Genomic DNA, 24,539 nt, shown 5'->3' on the forward strand with positions numbered 1-24,539 from the left:
TTAGTTTGTCGGATACAGTACAGCGCACAATGCAACAAGCAGGTACAACATCAGCACACCTCAATATTGCAGTACACCCATCCCACCCACCCCCCCTGCTCTGTAGTGTGTGTGGTTAACCCCCCTTTCATGACACACACCCACACAGCCATCCGTGTAATCATGTCAATCCTGTGATGCTGATTAATTCATTTTTACTGATCGTATCATCACCATGGACGACAACACTGACCGCGTCATCGCCACAGAGAAAAGCTCTGTTGTTGTTGTTAGCATTCGCAGTATTATGATTTATACCTAAAAAGTTTTGTCTTTTTTTTATTTTTTACTAGTTTTTTATGTTTTCCCAACGTGTTTATATGTAAAAAGAAGGCTGCAACACAGACAGACGGACAGACAGACAGACAGACAGACAGACAGACAGATAGACAGGGCTGTACGATCAGCATCAGGAGCAGAGAGACAGACAGGAGTCGGGCTGAGAGGTTTAACAAGGCAACAAGTCAAGGTTGGACTGTGGGTTATTACACTGAGATATGATTGAAGGAGCTTCCTGTTGATTCTAACACAAAAGAAAATGTAAACATCCTGTGAACATACTGCTATGTCATGACGAGTTTAAGGACGAGCCCCCAAAACTCAGAAAACCCCAGTCGCCAGAAAAAAACCTGTCGGCATTGTACATTTCTGCAAATGTTTTCATATATATCAACAGTTCTGATTCTCATTCAGAGTTAGGGTTGTTGTTTTGAACAGGTCACTTTTTGTGTCATCGTCACCCCCCCATCCCCTCCCCGGACTTCTGGCCGAAGCACAAATGCATTACTTAGAACCTGACAAGAAGGATTTTTGTGTGATTCTTGCGTGATGTCGTGTTTTTGTGAGAACTCCCAACTGTCCACCCTGACCTTCCTCAGCGGAGTATGGGGCTTGTTATAATACTTTACCTGCTTCCTGCTGAAAGCACGGTGCGTGTCATACAGACACTAGAGGGTGTCAAACACCTTTCATATTAAAGTTTCTGTGGTTTAAAAGAGACAACTCTATATTTCTGGCGACCAGGCAGCAAACCAGGCTGACAGCCTTTTTCTCGCCTAAAAAAAACCCAATGCAGCATTTCCAAAACAGTTGGAGCTGCCACTCTCTGCTCAGGGCATGTGAGGCGTCCCGTCCCGTCCCTCTCTGCTCCACAAACTTTAAAAACAAACTTCCGCTCTGGGTCTAAAGTTCCTTCGCATCGATTGTTAGATTGAGTTTGTCTGGCACAGCGGAGCCACAAAAATAAACCCTCTTAAGTATCAAGATTGATTTCCAGAATCGGTCCATCCAGGGCTGCACGTCGCCCACGTCCATTAAAACAGCACTGCCATGGCGAGGTGTATAAATGTCAACATTTATGACTTCTTAATAATCAATATTATCTGCTGCATCTCTAAGCGCTATAAAGAAACTGGATGAAGGGTGGGGGGGTGGTTGCTCTCGCTACGATTCTAATCTTCTCTAAATGTGTCGGAGCTACTAAGTGACACAAGAGGAAAACCAAAGAGAACACGATGACACATAAAGGCTGCAGCACGTCAGCGAAGGAGCACCGCAGTACAAAATCAAAAACAGAGCAACAGATAATAAAAAAACAGTTACAATTTGATCATCTTATAAAAGAAGCAACGGAAATTTAAAAAAATGACAATCTCAAGGTTCTATTTACATTCAGAGAACGATACGTCAGATTCTCCTCCTCGTCCTATGTCCTCGTAAGACGGTCCCATTATGGTTTTGCTACAGAGGACCGCCACCCCCCCTTGTGGTTTCCATAGTCCTCCACTTTATGCATGCATCAGTATGTATGTGTGTGCATGAGCTGTGTGTGTGCATATGAATGTCTGTAATCTCAGGCTATGGTGGCCTTGACAGCTCAAGTGGACAAAACACAATGCAGAAACGTTGCAGAAAAGTTAGACAGAACTCCATGTAAACTAGAAGAGTGTCCGGCAGGCACAGACCTCCACCATTGATATTTCTTAATATTAAATTTTTTCCTCTCTCTTATTTTCTGTGGCATTCGGGCTTTGGTAGAGCGGGCGCCCCTTCCAAAAGAAAAAGCCACAAAGGGGTCATAAATTCAGATGAATTTCTGTGATATGTTGATGAGGTGCATCTTGGTCCACTTCACGTCAATGACTAGCACGGTGGCGTAGAATTAAAACAACTTTCTAAAACGTGCTCTTTGTTCCAGAAAAGATGGTGAATCTAATTTTATCAGCACATTTGGACGGTAAATACAGCTGTGTTGTTATTTTCCTGTTTTTGTGAATGGAGCTCTGCTGATACGGATGCTAGCTCAGAGTGGACTGTGCAGCTGGCGATGGGTTTAATCATGACCTTATAAAATTATATTATTATTATTATTATTATTAATATTCTTTTCAACTTAATTTGTTGACTCCATCCTGAGCTAAATCTCCCGCTCCCGTAAGATTTGTGTTGTCCCGCGCAATGCTATTGCAGTACCATATCAGCCCTGCAATTTGGATCTGCTCCAAAATGGCCCATGCTGCACTCTGCCCACTGATTTCATGAAAATTGGGCCAGTTGTTTTTCTGAAATCTTGCTGACAAACAAATGGAATTGGTGTAGGAAAATGATCTGCAAAATGAAGGACACAAAAAAGTAAGGAGCATGGCTGGAACGCGCTACTTGCCGCGCTACATGGTATGAGGTTCATGAAGAACCGTATCCGTCAATGTATGTTGTTGTTTGTTTAACATTCTGATTTAATGATTCAGATAATATTGCAGATATTTGCTTCATGTAACCAGAATTTTAACAGTTCGTGCTCTGAGCTCTCAGGGCCACCGTAGAACCCTGGTCCAGCATTTTACCTGCTGAGGCTGATGGCAAAGGAAGGAGTGTGTGAGAGGAGGATTGGATGACTGATGGACAGACGGATGGACAGAAAAGAAGGAGGAGAGGACGCTCAAATGGACTCTCTTAAGGCAACAGATCTCCCACGGCTGCAGGTTATAGAGCAGCAATGGAAAGTGTCAACAATCGCGCACACAGACACACACTCTTTACATTCACACGCTAAAACGTCAACTAAAGGGTTTCTGAAAGGCCTCAAGGAGGGGCATGCATCTCAGGGTTGGGAGCTGCTGCGCACACATCAATAAATAGCAAGATCATCCCCAGACGCATGCACACAAACAAATAAATAGTTTGTAAACCGACACAAACAAAGACACATAGTGGTGACGTTCATGATGGTGCGTGAAAAGTAAAAAACTACATAACTAAAAAGTGGTGGTGTGTATTAGAAAACAATGACTTTAAATGTGTTTAATGTGAAACAGAATAAATGTTTGTACAATGAAGGGGAGAGAAGATGAAATTTCCCTTTTTCTTTGTCTCACTCTTCATCACGTCACCTTCCTCTCCTGGACTGGGTTGCACCAGCTGTTTATGTGTTTCTAACTGTAGCGGTTCAGCCAAATAGTCTAATCAGCTACATTAACCACTAGTTGGCACCGTGGGCGTTCATGTGATTATCACAAGATTGTATAAAATACGGTTGTGGTCTCTGTGACGTCACCCAGAGGTTTCTGAAGAGACAAAATGAAGCTCAAAGTCTCACTGTGGCTGCAGCCGGTGCCATCTTGGCGGTGTCACTGAAAATGACTCTTACGTCTTACACACCATTGTAATCTCTGCAGCTGTCTGCAACTTGCCTGGGTGTACCCATGCCGCCTTGCGTGCAGTTTCATTTCGCTCTGCCTGGCAGCCGGATTCCATGGATTCGATTTTGACAACAGCCAGGACGATGACAACTTCTATGCGACACACCGAAGCTTGTAGTTTGTTTACATCTACAGATCCAACATGGCAGCAGATGCAAAGTTACCTTTCAGTGCAGCCTTATTGTTCTTAGTAGTTTAGAACGCAAGTTTATTTAGGAGAAAAATGCCACTTTTGGTGTTAAACTATTTTATTACCATTTCTTTGTCTGTCGCTCTACATACGCCACCTGGTTTAATTGATACAATTGGCTATGAGCTACGTACAGACGCATTTGATAGACATTTGTAGCGCCCAATAAACGGCTCTGGGCAATCGTAAACCACTCCTCAAATAGGAGGAAATGAACGGGAGGTTCCCAGACCAGATCTTCTTGAGATTTGGTTGCATTTGCCAGGCTAGTACTTGAAAATACGTACATTTTGCCTACAATACATAAAAACTTACATTATTTTAAGGTGTTTTAATTATCAAAATTGTATCATATCTTTATTTTGTTATTATGTGAACTGGTTTTATTGTTTTCTGAAGGCATGCTTTTAACTCCGAGACAGAGAGAGAATTCCTATTGGCTCAGGACAGACAGAGAGAGGTCTCACTCTGATTCAAATTCTGGTGTTTTACCTTCTGCAGTTTTAATGTGTGAAGCGTTTCCAAAAGTTTCTTTCGATTTCTCTCAAACTTTATCTGAAGGCGCCACTGACGACGCGTCTGCAGTCTACACAAGGGTTTGAACTGATGAACAGCTGGTGCAACCGTCTCCTGTCCTCCACCTCCCTCCGCCTTTCTATTATAGAAGAGTGAAGCTCTTTCTGATTTGATGTGTGTGCGTGTGTGTGTGTGTGTGTGGGTGTGTGTGTGTGTGTGTGTGAAAACTTCGAGTAGAAAACGTGAGACATCCTGTAAACAGCTTCACTGCATAAACCTGTGGAATGTTTTGAGTGTGTGTGTGTGTGTGTGTGTGTGTGTTTGCACTATAACAGGCAGTGGAATCAGGAGTGGTCTGTCCCTTAGTGTTCTATTGCAGGCAGGCAGTGTGTGTGTGTGTGTGTGTGTGTGTGCGTGTGTGTGTGTGTGTGTGTGTGTGTGTCTCTAGCTGGGCCGGTTCAGGATGCTCGACATGGACGGAGCTATGGGTGGAGGCGGGACTGCGTTAACAGGGGAGGCGGGACCGGAGCTCTCGTTGCCGTGGGGAACGGGTCCCCGTCCGCTGTACTGGCCGATGAAGGAGCCGTCCTCGTTGAACTGGATGTCCACGCTGTCGCCGTACTCGGCCAGAGAGTCGTCGCTGCCCAGCTTGCTTTCGCCGCACAGAGACGGCTGGCTGTCGGAGCGCTTCTCATCGGCATCGCTGAAACATGACAGACAGAAACGATCAGCCTTCTGGAACAGCTGCATTTGGTTGAGTAATAAACACATACGAATACGTTTCTTATTCCACCAGAAATGTTTTCATACACAAATTAACTCTTAAGTTTAGACAACAAAAGGTGACAGTTAAACTTAGACGTCTAAAGATGATGTTAAGTATAGACAACAAAAGGTGAGGATTAGTTTAGACGACAAAAGGTGACGTAAAGTTTAGACGACTAAAGGCGACTGTTAAGTTTAGACAACAAAAGATAATGTTAAGTTCAGACGACAAAAGATGACGTTAAGTTTAGACGATAAAAAGTGAAGGTTAAGTTTAGACGACAAAAGGTGATGTTTAAGATTAGACAATAATAGATGACGGTTAAGTTTAGACGTCAAAGGTGACGGTTAAGTTTAGACGACAAAAGGTGACTGTTAAGTTTAGAGGACAAAAGGAGACTGTTAAGTTTAGACGTCAAAAGGCGACAATTTAGTTTAGACAACAAAAGATGATAATAAGTTTAGACGACAAAAGGTGACAGTTAAGTTAGACGATAAAAGGTGACTGTAAAACTTGGACGAAAAAAGATGTCGTTAAGTTTAAACAACAAAAGGTGACGGTTAAGTTTAGACGACAAAAGGTGACGTTAAGTTTAGAACACAAAAGGTGATGGTTAAGATTAGACGACAAAAGGCGACGGTTAAGTTTAGACGACAAAAGATGATGTTAAGTTTAAACAACAAAAGGTGACGTTAAGTTTAGACGACTAAAGGCAACTGTTAAGCTTAGACAACAAAAGATAATGTTAAGTTCAGACGACAAAAGATGATGTTAAGTTTAGACGACAAAAGGGGAAGGTTAAGTTTAGACGACAAAAGGTGATGGTTAAGATTAGACAATAATAGATGACGGTTAAGTTTAGACTTCACAGCCGACTGTTAAGTTTAGACTACAAAAGGCAGTGGTTGAGTTTAGACGACAAAAGGCGACTGTTAAGTTTAGACGACAAAATTCGACAATTTAGTTTAGACAACAAAAGATGATAATAAGTTTAGACGACAATAGGCTGCGGTTAAGTTAGACGATAAAAGGTGAAGGTTAAGTTCAGACGACAAAAGATGATGTTAAGTTTAGATGGCAAAAGGGGAAGGTTAAGTTTAGACGACAAAAGGTGATGGTTAAGATTAGACAATAATAGATGACGGTTAAGTTTAGACGTCACAGCCGACTGTTAAGTTTAGACGACAAAAGGCAGTGGTTGAGTTTAGACGACAAAAGGCGACTGTTAAGTTTAGACGACAAAATTCGACAATTTAGTTTAGACAACAAAAGATGACAATAAGTTTAGACGACAATAGGCTGCGGTTAAGTTAGACGATAAAAGGTGAAGGTTAAGTATAGACGGCAAAGGGCGACGGTTAAGTTCAGACGACAAAAGTTTAGACAGTAATAGATGATGGTTAAGTTTAGACGACAAAAGGTGACGGTTAAGTTTAGACGTCAAAGGTGACGGTTAAGTTTAGACGACAAAAGGTGACAGTTAAGTTCAGACGACAAAAGATGACGGTTAAGTTTAGACAACAAAAGGTGATGGTTAAGTTTAGACGACAAAAGGTGAAGGCTAGGTATAAACGACAAAGGGAGACGGTTAACTTCAGACGACAAAAGTTTAGACAGTTATAGGTGAAGGTTAAGTTTAGACGTCAAAGATGACGGTTAAGTTTAGACGTCAAAGGTGGCGGTTGAGTTTAGACGACAAAAGTCCAGACAGTTATAGGTGACGGTTAAGTTTAGACGTCAAAGGTGACGGTTAAGTTTAGACGTCAAAGTCGACGTTCAAAAATCGATCTGATGGCTTTTCACATTGAAAGCCTACATGGCTCACTATAATGATGGAATTGATGCTACAGAAATGCAAATTCTTCTGGATTTATCAAAACAACAGGTGAAGACGGAGGAAGTGATAAGTTAGCATTCACTGGTGAACAGCGTAAATTAGAAATAAAGGCCTGGTTTTCTTTATTGCCGCACCATCACAACACAGTCAACAATGGACGCAAGAAGCCAAACATGAGTGAAAAAGGCCGTCCACGTTCTCACCTCTCCAGAGATCTGCAGTCAGAGCATCGAGGAAAGAAAGAAAGATGATAAAAAAGGACAGAGAAACGCAAGTGTTAGAGCTAAAGGCCACATGAAGCATACAGTTATGACATTAGTACAAAAAAAACAAAAGTTAGTATGCCCTCAAAGCAATTTCAGTCAAAAACAACTGGACTGGTTGTTTGTCTAGGAAGACGTTTCACCTCTCATCCAAGAGGCTTCATCAGTTCATGTACGCATCTGACCAGGCTGGGACTGGTCCAACTAACTGGTGTGGAGATCCAGGTATTTAACCTCTCACAAGGCCGATGATGTCACTGACACCCTTTGTGCTCCAAGTGCCCACGCCCGTTGTTAGAGTGACAGTCGTTGGTGGGCAGTTGGTTTCGACTTCGTTAGTGCTCTATTGAGTCTGAACGACAGTCGTTGGGGTCACCCGGGCCATGTGTGAACAGTTGTCCTTTGAGGTTAGATTGTTGAATCTCCTGGGAAGGGATGAAAGGGCGGCATTGTAAATTGGAGATAAGTGGTGTCTCAGACCCCCTCCTCTGTTTAGCGATGGTTTCTCCACTTTTACATAGATGGCTTCTTTTACTCCTCTTTCAAACCATCTGTCCTCTCTGTCCAAGATTTGGACATTGCTGTCAACAAAGGAGTGGGCTTTCTCCTTGAGGTGTAAGTGGACAGCCGAGTCCAGGCCTGAGGAGTTAGCTCTCCTGTGTTGGGCCATGCGTTTATGCAGTGGTTGTTTTGTTTCTCCAATGTAAAGATCTTTGCATTCCTCGTTGCATTGGACAGCATAATCCAGGTTGCTTTTGTGGTGGTGTGGTGTTCTGTCCTTCGGATGTACTAGTCTCTGTCTGAGTGTGTTACCGGGTTTGAAATACACAGGGATGCAGTGTTTGTTGAAAATCCTCCTGAGTTTCTCCGATACCCCAGCCACATATGGGATGACTATGTTGTTTCTCCTGTTATCTTTTTCTTTCTCAACCACTTTGGTTTTCTTTCTGGAGGCAGTTGCCGTTTTAACAAAGGTCCAGCTGGGGTAGCCACAAGTTGTGAGGGCGCCTCTCAGGTGCTTGCGTTCTTCCCCTTGAGCTTGTGAGCTAGTGGGTACGTTATCAGCTCTATGCTGCAGTGTTCTGATAACGCCAAGCTTGTGTTCCAAAGGGTGGTGAGAGTCAAAAAGTAGATATTGATCCGTGTGAGTGGGTTTTCTGTATACCCCTATGTGGAGGCTCCTGTCATTCTCCATATGGACGTCACAGTCCAAGAAGGGCAAGCTGTTGTCCTTAACTTCCTCTCTGGTGAACTTGATGTTTCTGTCCACTGAGTTGATATGTTCAGTAAAAGTTTGCACCTCTTTGGATTTGATCTTAACCCATGTGTCGTCCACATATCTGAACCAATGGCTTGGGGTTACTCCTTTAAAGGAGTTCAAAGCCTTGCCCTCTACCTCCTCCATGTACAGATTTGCCACAATAGGGGATACTGGTGAACCCATGGCACAGCCGTGTTTCTGTCTGTAAAAAATGCCATTAAACTGGAAATATGTGGTATTCAGGCACAAATCCAGAAGTTGGCAAATGTGGTCTGGTTTGAGATTTGTTCGGTTTTGTAAGGAAATGTCCTGTGTGAGCCGCTCTCTTACTGTGGCCAAGGCCTCCATGAGGGTTGAGTCCTTGGGGTAAAGCCTGTAATACTGTATTACAGGCTTTACCCCCAGAACTCAACCCCCTGCTTATATGGACTCCCAAAAATCCATAAAGAAGGGGCCCCGCTCAGGCCCATTGTCAGCAGCATAAACTCGGTCACTTATAACATTGCCAAGCATGTTGCCAATATTCTGGCACCACTGGTTGGAAACACCCCACGCCACATCCAAAACTCAATGGACTTTGTGAACAAAGTCCGAATCTAAAAATGGATCCAGATGAAACCATGGTGTCCTACGATGTGACTTCCTTGTTCACCTGTATTCCAACCATGGAGGCCTTGGCCACAGTAAGAGAGCGGCTCACACAGGACATTTCCTTACAAAACCGAACAAATCTCAAACCAGACCACATTTGCCAACTTCTGGATTTGTGCCTGAATACCACATATTTCCAGTTTAATGGCATTTTTTACAGACAGAAACACGGCTGTGCCATGGGTTCACCAGTATCCCCTATTGTGGCAAATCTGTACATGGAGGAGGTAGAGGGCAAGGCTTTGAACTCCTTTAAAGGAGTAACCCCAAGCCATTGGTTCAGATATGTGGACGACACATGGGTTAAGATCAAATCCAAAGAGGTGCAAACTTTTACTGAACATATCAACTCAGTGGACAGAAACATCAAGTTCACCAGAGAGGAAGTTAAGGACAACAGCTTGCCCTTCTTGGACTGTGACGTCCATATGGAGAATGACAGGAGCCTCCACATAGGGGTATACAGAAAACCCACTCACACGGATCAATATCTACTTTTTGACTCTCACCACCCTTTGGAACACAAGCTTGGCGTTATCAGAACACTGCAGCATAGAGCTGATAACGTACCCACTAGCTCACAAGCTCAAGGGGAAGAACGCAAGCACCTGAGAGGCGCCCTCACAACTTGTGGCTACCCCAGCTGGACCTTTGTTAAAACGGCAGCTGCCTCCAGAAAGAAAACCAAAGTGGTTGAGAAAGAAAAAGATAACAGGAGAAACAACATAGTCATCCCATATGTGGCTGGGGTATCGGAGAAACTCAGGAGGATTTTCAACAAACACTGCATCCCTGTGTATTTCAAACCCGGTAACACACTCAGACAGAGACTAGTACATCCGAAGGACAGAACACCACACACCCACAAAAGCAACCTGGTTTATGCTGTCCAATGCAACGAGGAATGCAAAGATCTTTACATTGGAGAAACAAAACAACCACTGCATAAACGCATGGCCCAACACAGGAGAGCTAACTCCTCAGGCCTGGACTCGGCTGTCCACTTACACCTCAAGGAGAAAGCCCACTCCTTTGTTGACAGCAATGTCCAAATCTTGGACAGAGAGGACAGATGGTTTGAAAGAGGAGTAAAAGAAGCCATCTATGTAAAAGTGGAGAAACCATCGCTAAACAGAGGAGGGGGTCTGAGACACCACTTATCTCCAATTTACAATGCCGCCCTTTCATCCCTTCCCAGGAGATTCAACAATCTAACCTCAAAGGACAACTGTTCACACATGGCCCGGGTGACCCCAACGACTGTCGTTCAGACTCAATAGAGCACTAACGAAGTCGAAACCAACTGCCCACCAACGACTGTCACTCTAACAACGGGCGTGGGCACTTGGAGCACAAAGGGTGTCAGTGACATCATCGGCCTTGTGAGAGGTTAAATACCTGGATCTCCACACCAGTTAGTTGGACCAGTCCCAGCCTGGTCAGATGCGTACATTAACTGATGAAGCCTCTTGGATGAGAGGTGAAACGTCTTCCTAGACAAACAACCAGTCCAGTTGTTTTTGACTGAAATTGCTTTGAGGATAACGATGACCTGGACGAATGAGAACATTCACAGGCTTAAAAGTTAGTATGGTCTTTGTCCAAAATAAAGGTATTAGAATTTGAAGCATTGCAGGCAAACTGGAGATGACAGGTGAATAAGACTGAATCAGTGTTGTATTGTTATAAAAGCAGGTAAAGCAGCATCCAGAAACAGAGAGTGTGATGAGGAGGAACACATTATCAGTTAGTGAGGACGTTAATCACTCTGACTTTGTGGTGGTTTCGCCTCTTTTTTGTTGTCATTTCAGAATCAGAATCAGAATCAGAATCAGGTTTATTGCCAGGCAATTTTCATTGCAAGGAATTTGACTTGATTTGACAGTGCTTACATAAATATAAACATGAACACAAGCAAACTAAACATATAGCATTAAATTATATACATGAAATATAAGTGACTGTATTTGTATGACCAGTGCAGGTGGTAGTGTGCAAGTTAAAGTGTCCAGTGAAAAGGGGAGGGGGGGTGTTAATATAACACCTGTGATTTGGGTACGTTCATATAACGTATGAGTTCCAGATGTCATTAATATAACGAATGACCGTTAAGTGTCTTTAACAGAATTCCAAAGCCTGATGGCAGAGGGGAAGAAACTGTTCTTGGGACAGGAGGTTTTGGTCCTGATGGTCCGCAGCCTCCGGCCAGAGGGGAGAGGTTCAAACAGATAGTGACCAGGGTGGGAGGGATCAGCAGCTATCTTCCTTGCTCTCCTCAGTTTAAGTCTCTCTATAGTTTCTCCCTCTCTTTGGGGTAATTTTGCATCTCTTTATAGTTGTTTTGGTCTTATATATTTTATCTGTGGTTGTTTTTGTACTCTTTTTACGTCTCTTTGTGATAACTTTGACTTTTGGTACTCTTTTTACGTCTCTTTGTAGTAACTTTGTCTTTTTGTACTCTTTTTACGTATCTTTGTAGTAACTTTGTCTTTTTGTACTCTTTTTACGTATCTTTGTAGTTACTTTGTCTTTTGGTACTCTTTTTACGTCTCTTTGTAGTAACTTTGTCTTTTTGTACTCTTTTTACGTCTCTTTGTAGTTACTTTGACTTTTTGTACTCTTTTTACGTCTCTTTGTAGTTACTTTGTCTTTTTGTAGTCTTTTTACGTCTCTTTGTAGTTACTTTGTCTTTTGGTAGTCTTTTTACGTCTCTTTGTAGTTACTTTGTCTTTTGGTAGTCTTTTTACGTCTCTTTGTAGTAACTTTGTCTTTCTGTAGTCTTTTTACGTCTCTTTGTAGTTACTTTGTCTTTTGGTAGTCTTTTTACGTCTCTTTGTAGTTACTTTGTCTTTTGGTAGTCTTTTTACGTCTCTTTGTAGTAACTTTGTCTTTTTGTACTCTTTTTACGTCTCTTTGTAGTTACTTTGACTTTTTGTACTCTTTTTACGTCTCTTTGTAGTTACTTTGTCTTTTTGTAGTCTTTTTACGTCTCTTTGTAGTTACTTTGTCTTTTGGTAGTCTTTTTACGTCTCTTTGTAGTTACTTTGTCTTTTGGTAGTCTTTTTACGTCTCTTTGTAGTAACTTTGTCTTTCTGTAGTCTTTTTACGTCTCTTTGTAGTTACTTTGTCTTTTGGTAGTCTTTTTACGTCTCTTTGTAGTTACTTTGTCTTTTGGTAGTCTTTTTACGTCTCTTTGTAGTTACTTTGTCTTTTGGTACTCTTTTTACGTCTCTTTGTAGTAACTTTGTCTTTCTGTAGTCTTTTTACGTCTCTTTGTAGTTACTTTCTGTATCTTTGTAGTTGATTTAAATCTCTTGGTAGTTGCTTTGTGTCTCTCTGTAGCCATTTTACGTCTCTTTTTAGTTCTTGTTTTGTCCCTTTTCATAGTCTTTTTTACAATGTTGACACAAACTTAAACACTACTACATTACCATAATTAACTACATATTTTAGGGTTTCATCATTATTTTATTTGAATCATTCAACATGATAACTTATCATGTTATCTTTCTTTTGTTATAATCTGAATGATTTTATTGTTTCTGATGACATATTTTCTCCTTTATTTCTGTTTAGTTATTGATTCTGTATTGTGTAATCCTTATCTTAATATGTAAAGCGTTAAAAGTCGTACACAAACACAGTCTTCTGTAGCTTTTTGTTTTTTCTGAAAAAAGTTTGGCTGTTCCTTTGCTGCTCAACACTTTGAAATAGTCGCTTCACTTCGCGTTTACATGCAGTTTAAAAACCTGATTATATTCAGGTTAATGGCATACTCCGGTTTCTCAAACTCCATGTAAACACCATACACCGGGTAAAATGGGGGTTCTCATACTCGGGTTAACAGACCTAGAGAACTCCTTCAGTACTAATTCGCACATGTAAACTGCATTCTCGGATTATTATCGGGTTTCTTGTCTGTGCATGCTCCCCAACAACGTGAAAAAAACAACAATAATACAGCGTTACCTTTAAACTGAGGGAGGACTTCACCGTGGAAACTAACATCACTACCAAGAAGACCTCACCTACTGTACCGGAGGAAGAGTTACTCCGTCATTTTACCATTCAGCCCCTGCTCATGTATACGAGGGGAACTTCAGTAATCTGATCATTCCCTTATTCCTTATTCGTGGTAAGGCCCTTTTTTGACTGTGAACACACTGAGTGTTGCGTTAACTATGCCATTAGAGTCCCAGACTCGGGGAGAGGAGAGACCCACCTGTACTCTCCAAAGGTCTCATCTTTCATGGGCCGAGCTTCAGAGTCCACCTCCTTGTCTTCTTTGTCCTTCACTGTAAGAGAAAAACTCAACATTAACTGACGACAGGCTGCATGTGCCAGTGTGTGTGTTGAGTTGTGCGTGTGCGTGTGCCTCACCTGCGTACTTGCCGCCCTTGCTGCGTTTGATGAGGCAGAGGATGAGCAGTATCAGCACCAGCAGCACGATGGCGCTGATGAGTCCTATCAACCAACCTTGAGTGGCGAACCCACCGGGCATCTCCGACGGCACTTAGAGACGGAGAAAGATGAATTAATGAGTTATTAACAGAAGGTCTGATGTTGTGAGCTACACTGGTAGGGGAGACTGGGGTAAGTTGAGCCCTCCCTTGTTGTTAGGTAATGGTAATTGATTGATCATGTGACCAAATATTTCAGAGGAAGGCATCATTGTCTGTGAAGGTAAGAACCACATGGGTAAAGTGGTTAGATAAAAAAAAAAAAACTCTTGAAAGTGAATCACAAGTTGTCTATCACAAGTTTCATGAGAATTGTGTTTAAACCAAAATAGATCATTTTAAATTTGTTTTAAACATCAACTGTGGCATCTATGGGCTACAACATGAGGTTATAGACCTAGCATAAAAGTGCACCCTTTTAGCTGTGGGAACTAATAAAGTCAAAATGGTAGCTCTGGGGTAGGTTGAGCCAGTGGCATTCTCACTTGCTCTCTTTCTTAGTGCATTCTCATGTAAAATGTTTTTTTTTTTTTTTTTACAAAACAGCTGTTTATCAGCAATGTGCAATTATAACAAAAAACGTTATTGTACCTGTTAAATTGTGTATAATAAATAAAAATACACAAGAATGCGAAGAAGTGAAGTTTTTTTATGGAGGGGGAAGGTGAGGGAGCGGAGGGGAGTAGGGATACGGCTTAACTTTTGTGGATATGCTATATTATTGAAACAGTATCAACACTCATTCTGTTAGTTTGAAGGGATGCACAACATCCTGAAATATATGCAGATATATTAGTTGGCGACAAAACTATGATTGCCTTGATGTAGCGATCCTAAATATGAAACAAATGGCTCGTCTTACCCCAGTCTCCCCTACAGGTCATTTCATATCTGGATAACTATATATCATGATACAGCATCTTTCCTGGTAATTCAATACATTAATAGTTCATACCTAATTTGACATTATTTCTAATGTCAAATACTTATTTCAGCTCCTAAGTGCTGCTATGGTCAATGGTTCTTACACGTTTTATTACTGCTTACTGAGTCTGGGATACTTTACCGTGGGCTACAATTATACATTTGCAGATGGCTTAATGAGAAGTATGATATGTATTATCATTGACTGCATTGACCCGGAAAATCATAATAAAAAAACGAATAAACAAAAAAGAAAAGAAAATCAGAAAATGTTTCGGCACAAATACCTGGTCCCATGGTCCACGTCACGTGTTCCCAGTGAGTGTCGTTTCCCTGCTTGATCTTGAGGTGGTACTGAGATCCTGGGTGGAGGCCCAACAGCGAATAGAAACCCTGCGTGGAGTTCACCACCTCCGAGTTCTGCCAGTCAGCACCGGCTGCAGTAAACACACACACACACACACACACACACACACACACACACACACACACACACACACACACACACACACACACACACACACACACACACACACACACACACACACACACACACTTCTGAGACATTGTGCTCGATCTCTTCCCCTCCTCATCTCCTTTTTTCTTTCTATTTCACCTGTTCTTGTATATTTTATTTTGTATTTTAATCTTTATTTATTTGACTGTACGTGTTTTTACTCGATTTCATTATCTGGACTGTGAAGCACTTTGTGACTGTGTGTCTGTGAAAGATGCTATATAAATAAACTTTGCTTTCTTGCAGGCTAGTGAGAGGGAAAACAGCACGGTGGCGTCCTCTCCTCTGTCACTCTCTGCAAGAGTCAGTATGCAGCAAACGTACGAGTCTTCCTGAGGTAGCAGATGACAAAGCCGTGGTTCCGGTCTCGCTCTCCGGGCACCCAGCTCAGGTTGAGCGACGTGTTACTGGAGACAATGGTGATGTTGGATGGAGGAACTGAAAGGAGTGAAAGACAGGGATGAGGAATTGAAAGTTATAAATAAAGAGTTGTGAGTTGTGTTTGCAAGCGCTCCTTCACCTCCTTCCAGCAGGGTGGCGCCCCTCAGTTCGATGGGAGGGCCGTCTCCGGCAGCGGTGCGTGCGATCACTTTGAAGATGTAATGGCTGCTGGGGTCCAGAGGGTCCAACTCAATGACGGTCACATTGGGGTCGCTGATGATCTCCATCTGCAGCGGGCTGTCTTTGCTCTCAACCTCTACACAGGAAACAGGTTTTTAGTAGTACAGTTTTGATGTACTTAGATTAAACTTGATTGTCATCGCACAGAGTACATTTCCTGAGAACCAGATGAATCTGCAAACTCATGTTTTATTTACTCTGGGGTGGCCCTTTGGGGGTCTGCAATTGCCAGGAGGCTCAATACTTGGCACACTTTCATAGAAAGTGAAGAAGAAACGACCCAAGCGCACCCAAACAGCAACTGAGCGTAAACCATCACTTTAATTGAAGCACCATCTTCTGGAACCCGCCAACAGCGCAGCTCTAGTTCCACTGCGCATGTTGAACTGCACTGCACACTCCCAAAGCACCGCCAGCTTTGATTGTTGTTCTGGCCTCCTTCCATGGCCTTGATCCTAACCAAAGGGTCTTGTTACATAAATCTAACCCTGGAGTTTTGTTCGATTTGGCAACTAGGGTTGCTAGTGTGGACTTTTTGGACCAACAGCCAACCCTCACATATTGAGCTGCTTTCCCGGAACCGCTCGCACGACCAGTACAGTACAATTCAATTGTCTTTATAGAGCCAAATCATTACAAAAGTGTCAGACAGACACTTACGCACGGCGCCTGATCGATTTTCAGACACAGAAGATAAATTGTAACCCTCACATACGTCTCTCAGAAAGTAACAGTGCCATGAGATCCGGCTCCCATCAGAGAGACGTAACTCCATCACCATAAAACAAAGCAAAGCTCACCCTGTTGATACTGCACCATGTATCCCAGCAGGACACCGTTGGTTTCCACTGGAGGCTCCCAGTAGAGGACCAGTGATTTCTCTGAAGGACTCTCAAATCTCAATGATGCAGGAGGACCAGGCGCTACACACACACACACACACACACACAAACACAGACACAACAAGTTAGCATTTCTATATTAATAAATGCATCTTAAATAAGTACATTTTTAAAAAGTGTTTCATTTAATCTCACCTCCCTCTGGAGTGCTGAAGTGATGCGGCAGGGAGTTAGGGCCTGCCCCTTTGCTGTTGAAGGCAAGGACGGACAGCTCATAGCGAGAATACAGCTGCAGTCCCGTCACCTCCTCCCAGGTCCTATTGCCGCGGACCTCCACCACCTGACTCTTCCTGTCTCTCTCCTTCCTTCGCTCCAATCGTTCCTCCTTCCCATGGTGCAGTTTTCCAAGAGACCTCCGGACCCGTCCACCCTGTGGACCCAGCCATCTGATGTGGATCTGACACAGAGGCAGACATAAACTATATTAATGTGCAGCTCAACCAAGCAGACTGTCCTCATTCACTGTTAGGACATGTAACTGCAGGCACAGCTGTTGTAATAAGTGGTACCTCGTATCCCAGCAGCTTCCCTCGGATGTTCTGGGCTTCATTCCACTTGACCCTTACTGTGCTGTTCATCACTATGGTGACAACTCCAGTGGGAGCTTCCTCCGGCTCTGAGAGGGAGAAAGAAAAAGAGCAAAATAAGAAAGCATTAAACAAAACAAAACAACACTTTTAGGGACATGCTACCTTTATATAAAATCCTTTTTAAATTAAATCATCATGAATTTAATTTGATGCATTGACCAGTGCCCACACACATTAAAACAATATCTACGTCTGTGCAACACCAATGTTGTGAAGATTTCACTAGAGGTGCCGTGGAGAGAAAGTGTTCTACTGAGCGATTCTGTTGATGAGATAAAATGCCAGCTCCGAGACGGTTTTTATACCCAAAGAAGCTCCTAAGCTTTGCCATGTTGTGAAAGCCAATCCAATATTCATCCTGGTGCGGGACCTTTATTTGTCAAACTGCTTTTTAGCTGCAGACCGTAGAGCTCCTGAGCGCGCAGCCATTCTCGAGTTCCGGGTGCTGGCAATGCCACCGACCTCTCAACTGCTAGGTGATGTTGCACCTCTATATATAGGGTGGTGGTTAAGGAGGCGGGGCTATGCGCCGGGGCAACTTGTGTCGTAACAAAGACAAATTCTGCATTTGCCCCACAGACACTACACTGTTGGCGGTTGTCTTTGTAAATGTAGTTATGGCCCTCCCAACCGATCTTTTGCATGTTTCAGCTTATTTTATGCTATTACTGCTGTATTTGTGATAATGCTCCTTTAATGAGCTCCAACGGTGCATGCAGGGGCAGAGCAAAATGAAATTTGCTAGGGTTAGGGGTTGCCGAATCAAGGATTTACAATGATTCCCAATGAGATGAGTGGAGACCTGCAGTCTGCAGATCTGCAGCAATCTGAAAACTGACAGTTTCCACCGACAAGACAAGGCGAAGGGGTGTATCATCTGCATTGAAACACCTTTCTTTCTTCTGTTTTTTTCATAGCTGGATATGATTTGTAGCATCTCAAAAAGGACAGAGATAGTGAGATACTTGCTTTATCTGCATCTCTAGTAGTGATGCAAAAGTGTGTGTTGTTGTGTTGTGTTGTTTCATGTTTCATTTCTTGGATTCACTGCTTTGTTCTCGAACATCACTCCCTCTCTTCATTTATTCTCTAGCTCTGTCTGTCTGTCTCTACCTGTTTGAATGATTGGTGGATTAATAAAATGTATGAAAGTGTTAAAGGTTGAATATGGAGAATGAGCAGAACACCGCCATCCAGTGTCTCAAGATTGTAGTTGCAACAACAAAAAATAATTCCAGCAGTCGGGTTACCAGGTTCAGTGTGTCAGTGATCAGCCTGCTCCATGTCAGTCATGAATCAAACAGGGTAACCACTTATTTGGACTAATCAATTCATTTTACAACAGTATTTAACATTAGCCAGTCTTCAACTGGAAGTCTTTCTTTGAGTGGAGTGTAATCGATTAGCTAGCTCTCAACTCAAAATGATTCCTTGTTTCTGTAGCAACAGCAGACAACCCTGGCAACCAGCAGTGCCCATCGCTATTGGCTGGTACAATGTAAACAGAACGGGACAGAAAGTCATTGTCAAACCCGTCAAAAATATTAATTTAGACTAAATATATTTTTTTTATGGAAAAGAAATACTTTCATTCTGTACTCCTCAAATGCCATGTGGGTGTATTTTACATTTTTTTTTTAAATATAGCTTTTAATAAAGATTCTACATATTTAATCTTTAACTCAAAGGGCACCAGCAGAGGTGCACTCCCTGCAACCATATAAAGAGAGCTGAATATAAGATACTGGTCAGCTTGGCACAGAGGCTCTTGATTCCTGAAATAGGGACATTTTCTGTCAGACAACCACCGCAAGCACAGCAAACAAGATCACAACAAAACATTCATTCATGTTGACAAGTCCCCCATTTGTCTCTACGCTCACTGGTTGTGACATTTCTGCGGAATGAGAAGTTGAAGAATGTGAAGCCATCGTATTGTAAGATGGTTTCAGTCTTTTATTATCCAGACTCCCTTTAAGAAGAAGAGAATTTTGACCTTTTCTATGAGGGATGCAATTACTCACTTCTGGGAAAAGAAAAGGACTTTAACTCAATAACAATTATCCTCCACATGCGATTTACTACAGACACACAAGTTCCTTCAAATCAGACTCTTCATTTAGTCCGATCTTTCTCACATACTCTAATAAATCTTCTTTTTAACATTGATGACGACAGATGGGAATGAATACGTGACGTACTGTCCTCTCCGGAGTGTCCGATCTCTGGATTCGGCGATGGTCCCTCTCCGAGTGAGTTGACGGCCTGGACTTTGATCTCAAATGACGTGTACGTTCCTGTGTTGTTGACCACGTAGGGTGGAGACTGTACATCAGCGTGGTTCCAGTGAACGCTCTTCCCCCCGGCCTTCCGCCAAAACACCTTGTACTGGAAGCCCTGGCCGTTATGCGAGCGCTTGTCCATTTCCTTCAAAGACAGATGGGAATATTGGATGGATTAAAATTGCCACGCATGAATCACTACCACACTAAGACACACACAGACACACAGGCTGTACTCACATCCCATGTAATGATCAGTGTCTTTGGGTCAGTGGACTCACTGCGCACATTAGCAGGGTTACTGTCAGGAACTGCAGCAAGGAGAAGAAACTTAGTAAAGATAGAAAACGACACTTTAAAGAGATCATTTGACAAATGCACTCATTTGGAGACACTTACTGGCTGGTGACGTGCTGTGGTGGCCTGACGGCATGCTTGGCTCGCTGGGGCCGATCTCATTGATGGCGATGACCCTGAAGCGGTAGGTGCAGTAGGGGTGGAGGGTCATCTCAAGGTGGTTGAAGTCCCCAGGCACTTTCCTCCACTCCTCCCACCTCCACTTCCCCTCGTCGATGTGCTGCTCCTCGCGGGCCTCCACAAGGAACTCTGAGTTTTCGTCACACAAAAAATTAAAGCAAGGGAACCGTGGACAGTCTGTGGTGTGTGTGTGTATGTATGTGTGTGTGTGTGTGTGTGTGTGTGTGTGTGTGTGTGTGTGTGTGTGTGTGTGTGTGTGTGTGCAGTACCTATGATGGGGCTGTTGTGTGAGTGTCCTGAGATCCAGCTGAGAGTGAGGCTGTGGTCGTCCACATCAGACAGAGACAGGTCTTTGGGCGGGTCTGGCCGTGCTGAGGGTCCGACACAAAATTGTGAGTGTTAAAACCGTGTCACACACACACACACACACACACACACACACACACACACACACACACACACACACACACACACACCTATACACGTGTTATTACCAAGAGTGGACTATCAGCATAATATTATTGCAAATGTGCTCTTTAATAGTATTTGAAGAGATTGCCAAGAGGGGACTTGAGTCCTTGAGTGATGTCCACCTATCAAGGAGGGAACTGTCTTTGTTGCTTAAAAAAAATGATAGTTTAAAGTATCAATATTTAAACATTTCTATGTGATGCAAATATTATGAAAAGATAATCATGGCCACCTTAATTAAAAAAAAAAGTTTGGTAACTTGGCTGAATGCACAACTATCAGTGACTGCAGTAATGGCATCAAAATGGACTTTTCTTTTATATATATACTACAACTTAAAGTTACATTTCAAATATTGATTACACCATTGCACTATTTGCAGGGGGAATTCATATTCTTCTGTGTTATTGTTGTTGGTGAAGTATGCATTATTTTGTATTTGCTTTATTAACTCAATTGGAGTCAGGAGAAAACACACACACACACACACACACACACACACACACAGTGACATACCCACGACAGTAACGGAGCCACTGGCCTCTACGTGGTCAAGCTCAGTGATGACCTCACAGGAATAATGCGCGTTGTCGTCTGATTGGACGTCTGTCACTTTCAAGGTGCCGTTCTCAAAGATAGTGATCCTACACACACACACACACATATACACACACACACACACACACACACACACACACACACACACACACACACACACACACACACACACACACACACACACACACACACACACAAACACACACACAGCTGTGTTCAGCATCTTGTTTTTTGAAGTGATGTAACATTTTTATTTATTTGAGTATATTTTTGTAATCTATTTTATTTTAATAATATTCTACATTCTTTTTTTATTAGTGTTGGGACACGATTAAAAAAATGAATCTATTTAATTAGAGGCTTTGTAATTAATTATAGCGATTAATCGCATATCCATATTTGACACAAGAAGCAACAATTTTCAAGTTAAATGGATTCTGGTTCATGACTTAATTAATGATAACACAACAAAACGAGTTTAAACAACAAAATGTGTTTATTTTTATCAGTGAGCACTAACTTTTTGTAAGCTTTTACATCTGAGACACATTTGTTTTTGTTTATAAATAATAAAACACTGCTTAATACAAGTCAATAATAGTCATTTATACATTTTGATTTTCTATATATTTGTATATCCTAATTTATGTACATAAATGAAATGTAATCTTTTGTATATTTCTGTATTTTTCAGCATCCACTATGCACAAAACACCATGTGAAATTCCTAGTGTGTAATTTGATTCCATTTTACACTGTACATAAAGACAAACACTCAAACCTGCTAAGATTTATTTTGAATGGATTTGGGATGAAGCGTCTATTAGCATGGAGAAACGGTCTCCTTCTGAAAAAGAAAAGGTAGTGGAGAGTAGAGACGGGGCATTACGTACTAATTATCTTCATTTTGCCTGTGAATGTTCTCATTTGTCCAGTTCATCGTTATCCCCAAAGCAAATTCAGTCAAAAGCAACTGGACTTGGTTATTTGTCTTGGAAGACGTTTCACCTCTCATCCAAGAGGCTTCATCAGTTCATGTACGCACCTGACCAGGCTGGGACTGGTCCAACTAACTGGTGTGGAGATCCAGGTATTTAACCTTTCATAAGGCCGATGATGTCACTGGAACCCTTTGGGCTCCAAGTGCCAACGACCGTCATTAGAGTGGCAGTCGTTGGTGAGAAGTAGGTTTGGACTTCGACTTAAATTCACCAAGCTACTTCAAATATATAATATGATAGAAATAATTGTATTAAATAGGCTGCAGTAGGGTCTGGGGGAAAGTTTTGAGCATCAAACACTTAATTTCCTGCGTTTGGTTGGATTTTTATGCACCAATTTCTGGTGGAAATGTTGTTCTTTATTGAAAGGAAACACAGGTACATAAACAATACAGCTCAAAGAAACTTATTCTGTTATGAATTTATTCTCTAAATCTCAGAACCGTGGCCACAATACTAGTTTTTATCCTCGCTCTAATTTGTGGCTTATTTTGTCATTTTTGTTGTATTTATTTGATCAATACAGAGCCTCAAAATCCCTTCTTCTTCTTCTTTCTGTTTTATGGCAGATTTAATTGTTGCTTCTGAAGTTGCACACTGCTCCTGACTTTACCGGATGCATTGTTGCATCTATGAGTCGTGTTCTGGTAGTTCTTCAAAATAAAAGTCCTCTGCTACTTTCATGTGTCCCTTGGGATCTGCTCCCATGCTCTTAAGGTATTCACTGGATCTCTTTCTCCTTTCAACAACATATGAAAGTGTTTGAATGAGTCCATAAGTCTTGATAACATTTCTTAAAGATGAGAAAGAACTGTCATACTGTATAACAGCATAAAGTGATGAGTTGTTCTCTTGTCGAAAAATCTGTAATTACAACCTCTTGTTAGAATGTGGGAAGGATCTTTTGTGAAACATAGTTGTTTTATTTATGGACTGAAGCATCTCAGTGTGTGTTTACTTGTCATCTGGTGACGACTCCTGCAGCTTCTGCCCGTCTTTCCTCCAGACGATCTGGTTCTGCTGCAGTTGAGGGTCTTTGTAGAAGAGACAGTCCAGCAGAGCGCTGCTTCCTCTGAGAGCCCGAACGTCCTGCGGCTTCGTCAATATCACGGTACGATCTGACAGGGAGCGGGAAATCACAGGACGGTTCACTGTGTGCACGTGTGGCGCCATGTTTGATTACACTGAGCTCATATTGTGCATGTTTGATTTAGCAGGTGTGATGAGATCGATCCAACCAACCTTGTGACGCGATATATCTTTTAATCTTATACTTGCTTTTGGTAAATTTCATATTCACCCCCCCCCCCCCCCCCCAACATTGGTGTTTTCATATATATATTGTACTTAATTGATTTACTTTTTATATATTGTTTCGGTATATCATTTCCACACATGTGGATTTATATGAATGTCTACTATTTGCTGATGTTCTTGATTTTTGTTTTTAATCTAAAATTAAGAATTCTAAATTGGAAAAAAATAAACACTTATTTTAAAGGCTTAATTTTTTTTATTTAATTAAAATGAAGCGATACAGTTCTTTGATATCACCATGAAACTTCCCCAGTTGATTACTGACATTAAGACAATTAGTTTTCTGAAATGTTATGTTTAAATATGTAAATGAGGCATTATCTCATGCTCTAAATGTTTAGGAGAAATCTATAGACAAAAGTCCACCAGTCTGACAGAAGACATGTTAAGGAAGAGAAATAGAACAGAATCTCACATTTTTTTTGCCTGTAGTGTCTCACATGAAAGAAATACACCTAAAACGATTTCATTAATTTTGCTAGTAATGGTACAAGTAAAATGTCTGCAGTTTTCCTTCCGGAAGTGTGTCTGTTATGCTTTGTTTTTAGAACTTCCATAACATTAATTAGTGATTGTCTGTTTATCTGCAGATTTAACTGTGCTTTATCATCATGTATTTGTTATATTGGACTCACTGAAGACTTCCAGGTGAGCAGTGATGGAGATGTTGGTGTGTCTGATGGAGCAGGTGTACTCTCCGGTGTCGTCATGACTGGCGCCGGACAGCTCAATGGTCCCATTGGTCAGCAGGGAGACACGAGGGTCAGACAGCAGAGGGGGCCTGTCCTCGCCCTCCCTACAAACACACACACACACACACACACACACACACACACACACACACACACACACACACACACACACACACACACACACACACACACACACACACACACACACACACACACACATATTGATCCTGGCTGTACAAACATTAATCCGAGTTGTCCCTCCTGAGTCTTTTATTCCAACAGTGGACACACAGAAATGAATATGGCAGCAACAGCAGCAGACCCCAGTAACTCGATCATTGAGAGTGTTTCCTGGCTCATCAGTGAATGAAAATAGTCAGAAGAAGATCGATAGATGATGCTCCAGAGAGAGGAGACTCTGGGAGCACATAATGTAAAACAACCTCTCACCTGGAGTCTTTACAATGCCGCAGAACGGAAAGCTGAGAAAGTTTGTGACGAGCCGA

The 24,539-nt window shown here is 42.1% G+C and overlaps 1 protein-coding gene across 2 annotated transcripts in view; it reads right to left on the reverse strand.

Annotated features, from left to right (window-relative positions):
* Positions 1–808: 808 nt before the first annotated feature.
* Positions 809–24,539, reverse strand: part of LOC310952195 (neural cell adhesion molecule L1.1-like) — a 68,214-nt gene continuing 44,483 nt past the window's right edge. The window contains exons 12-28 of one of the 2 annotated variants that reach the window (XM_083920724.1): positions 23,977–24,137; positions 22,983–23,142; positions 20,982–21,109; positions 20,264–20,365; positions 19,917–20,123; positions 19,758–19,828; positions 19,437–19,662; positions 17,155–17,261; positions 16,781–17,042; positions 16,544–16,666; positions 15,643–15,819; positions 15,447–15,560; positions 14,893–15,042; positions 13,602–13,733; positions 13,444–13,516; positions 7,250–7,261; positions 809–5,146 (exon numbers count right to left, since the gene is read on the reverse strand). In XM_083920724.1, the coding sequence (XP_083776850.1) occupies positions 4,888–5,146; positions 7,250–7,261; positions 13,444–13,516; positions 13,602–13,733; positions 14,893–15,042; positions 15,447–15,560; positions 15,643–15,819; positions 16,544–16,666; positions 16,781–17,042; positions 17,155–17,261; positions 19,437–19,662; positions 19,758–19,828; positions 19,917–20,123; positions 20,264–20,365; positions 20,982–21,109; positions 22,983–23,142; positions 23,977–24,137 (2,464 nt within the window). In that variant the 3' untranslated portion in view covers positions 809–4,887. The remainder of the gene's footprint in view (positions 5,147–7,249; positions 7,262–13,443; positions 13,517–13,601; positions 13,734–14,892; positions 15,043–15,446; positions 15,561–15,642; positions 15,820–16,543; positions 16,667–16,780; positions 17,043–17,154; positions 17,262–19,436; positions 19,663–19,757; positions 19,829–19,916; positions 20,124–20,263; positions 20,366–20,981; positions 21,110–22,982; positions 23,143–23,976; positions 24,138–24,539) is intronic. The other variant, XM_083920725.1, reaches the window with a different exon arrangement.

The sequence above is a fragment of the Echiichthys vipera genome, assembly GCF_963691815.1.
Source record: "Echiichthys vipera genome assembly, chromosome: 9".
NCBI lineage: Eukaryota > Metazoa > Chordata > Actinopteri > Perciformes > Trachinidae > Echiichthys > Echiichthys vipera.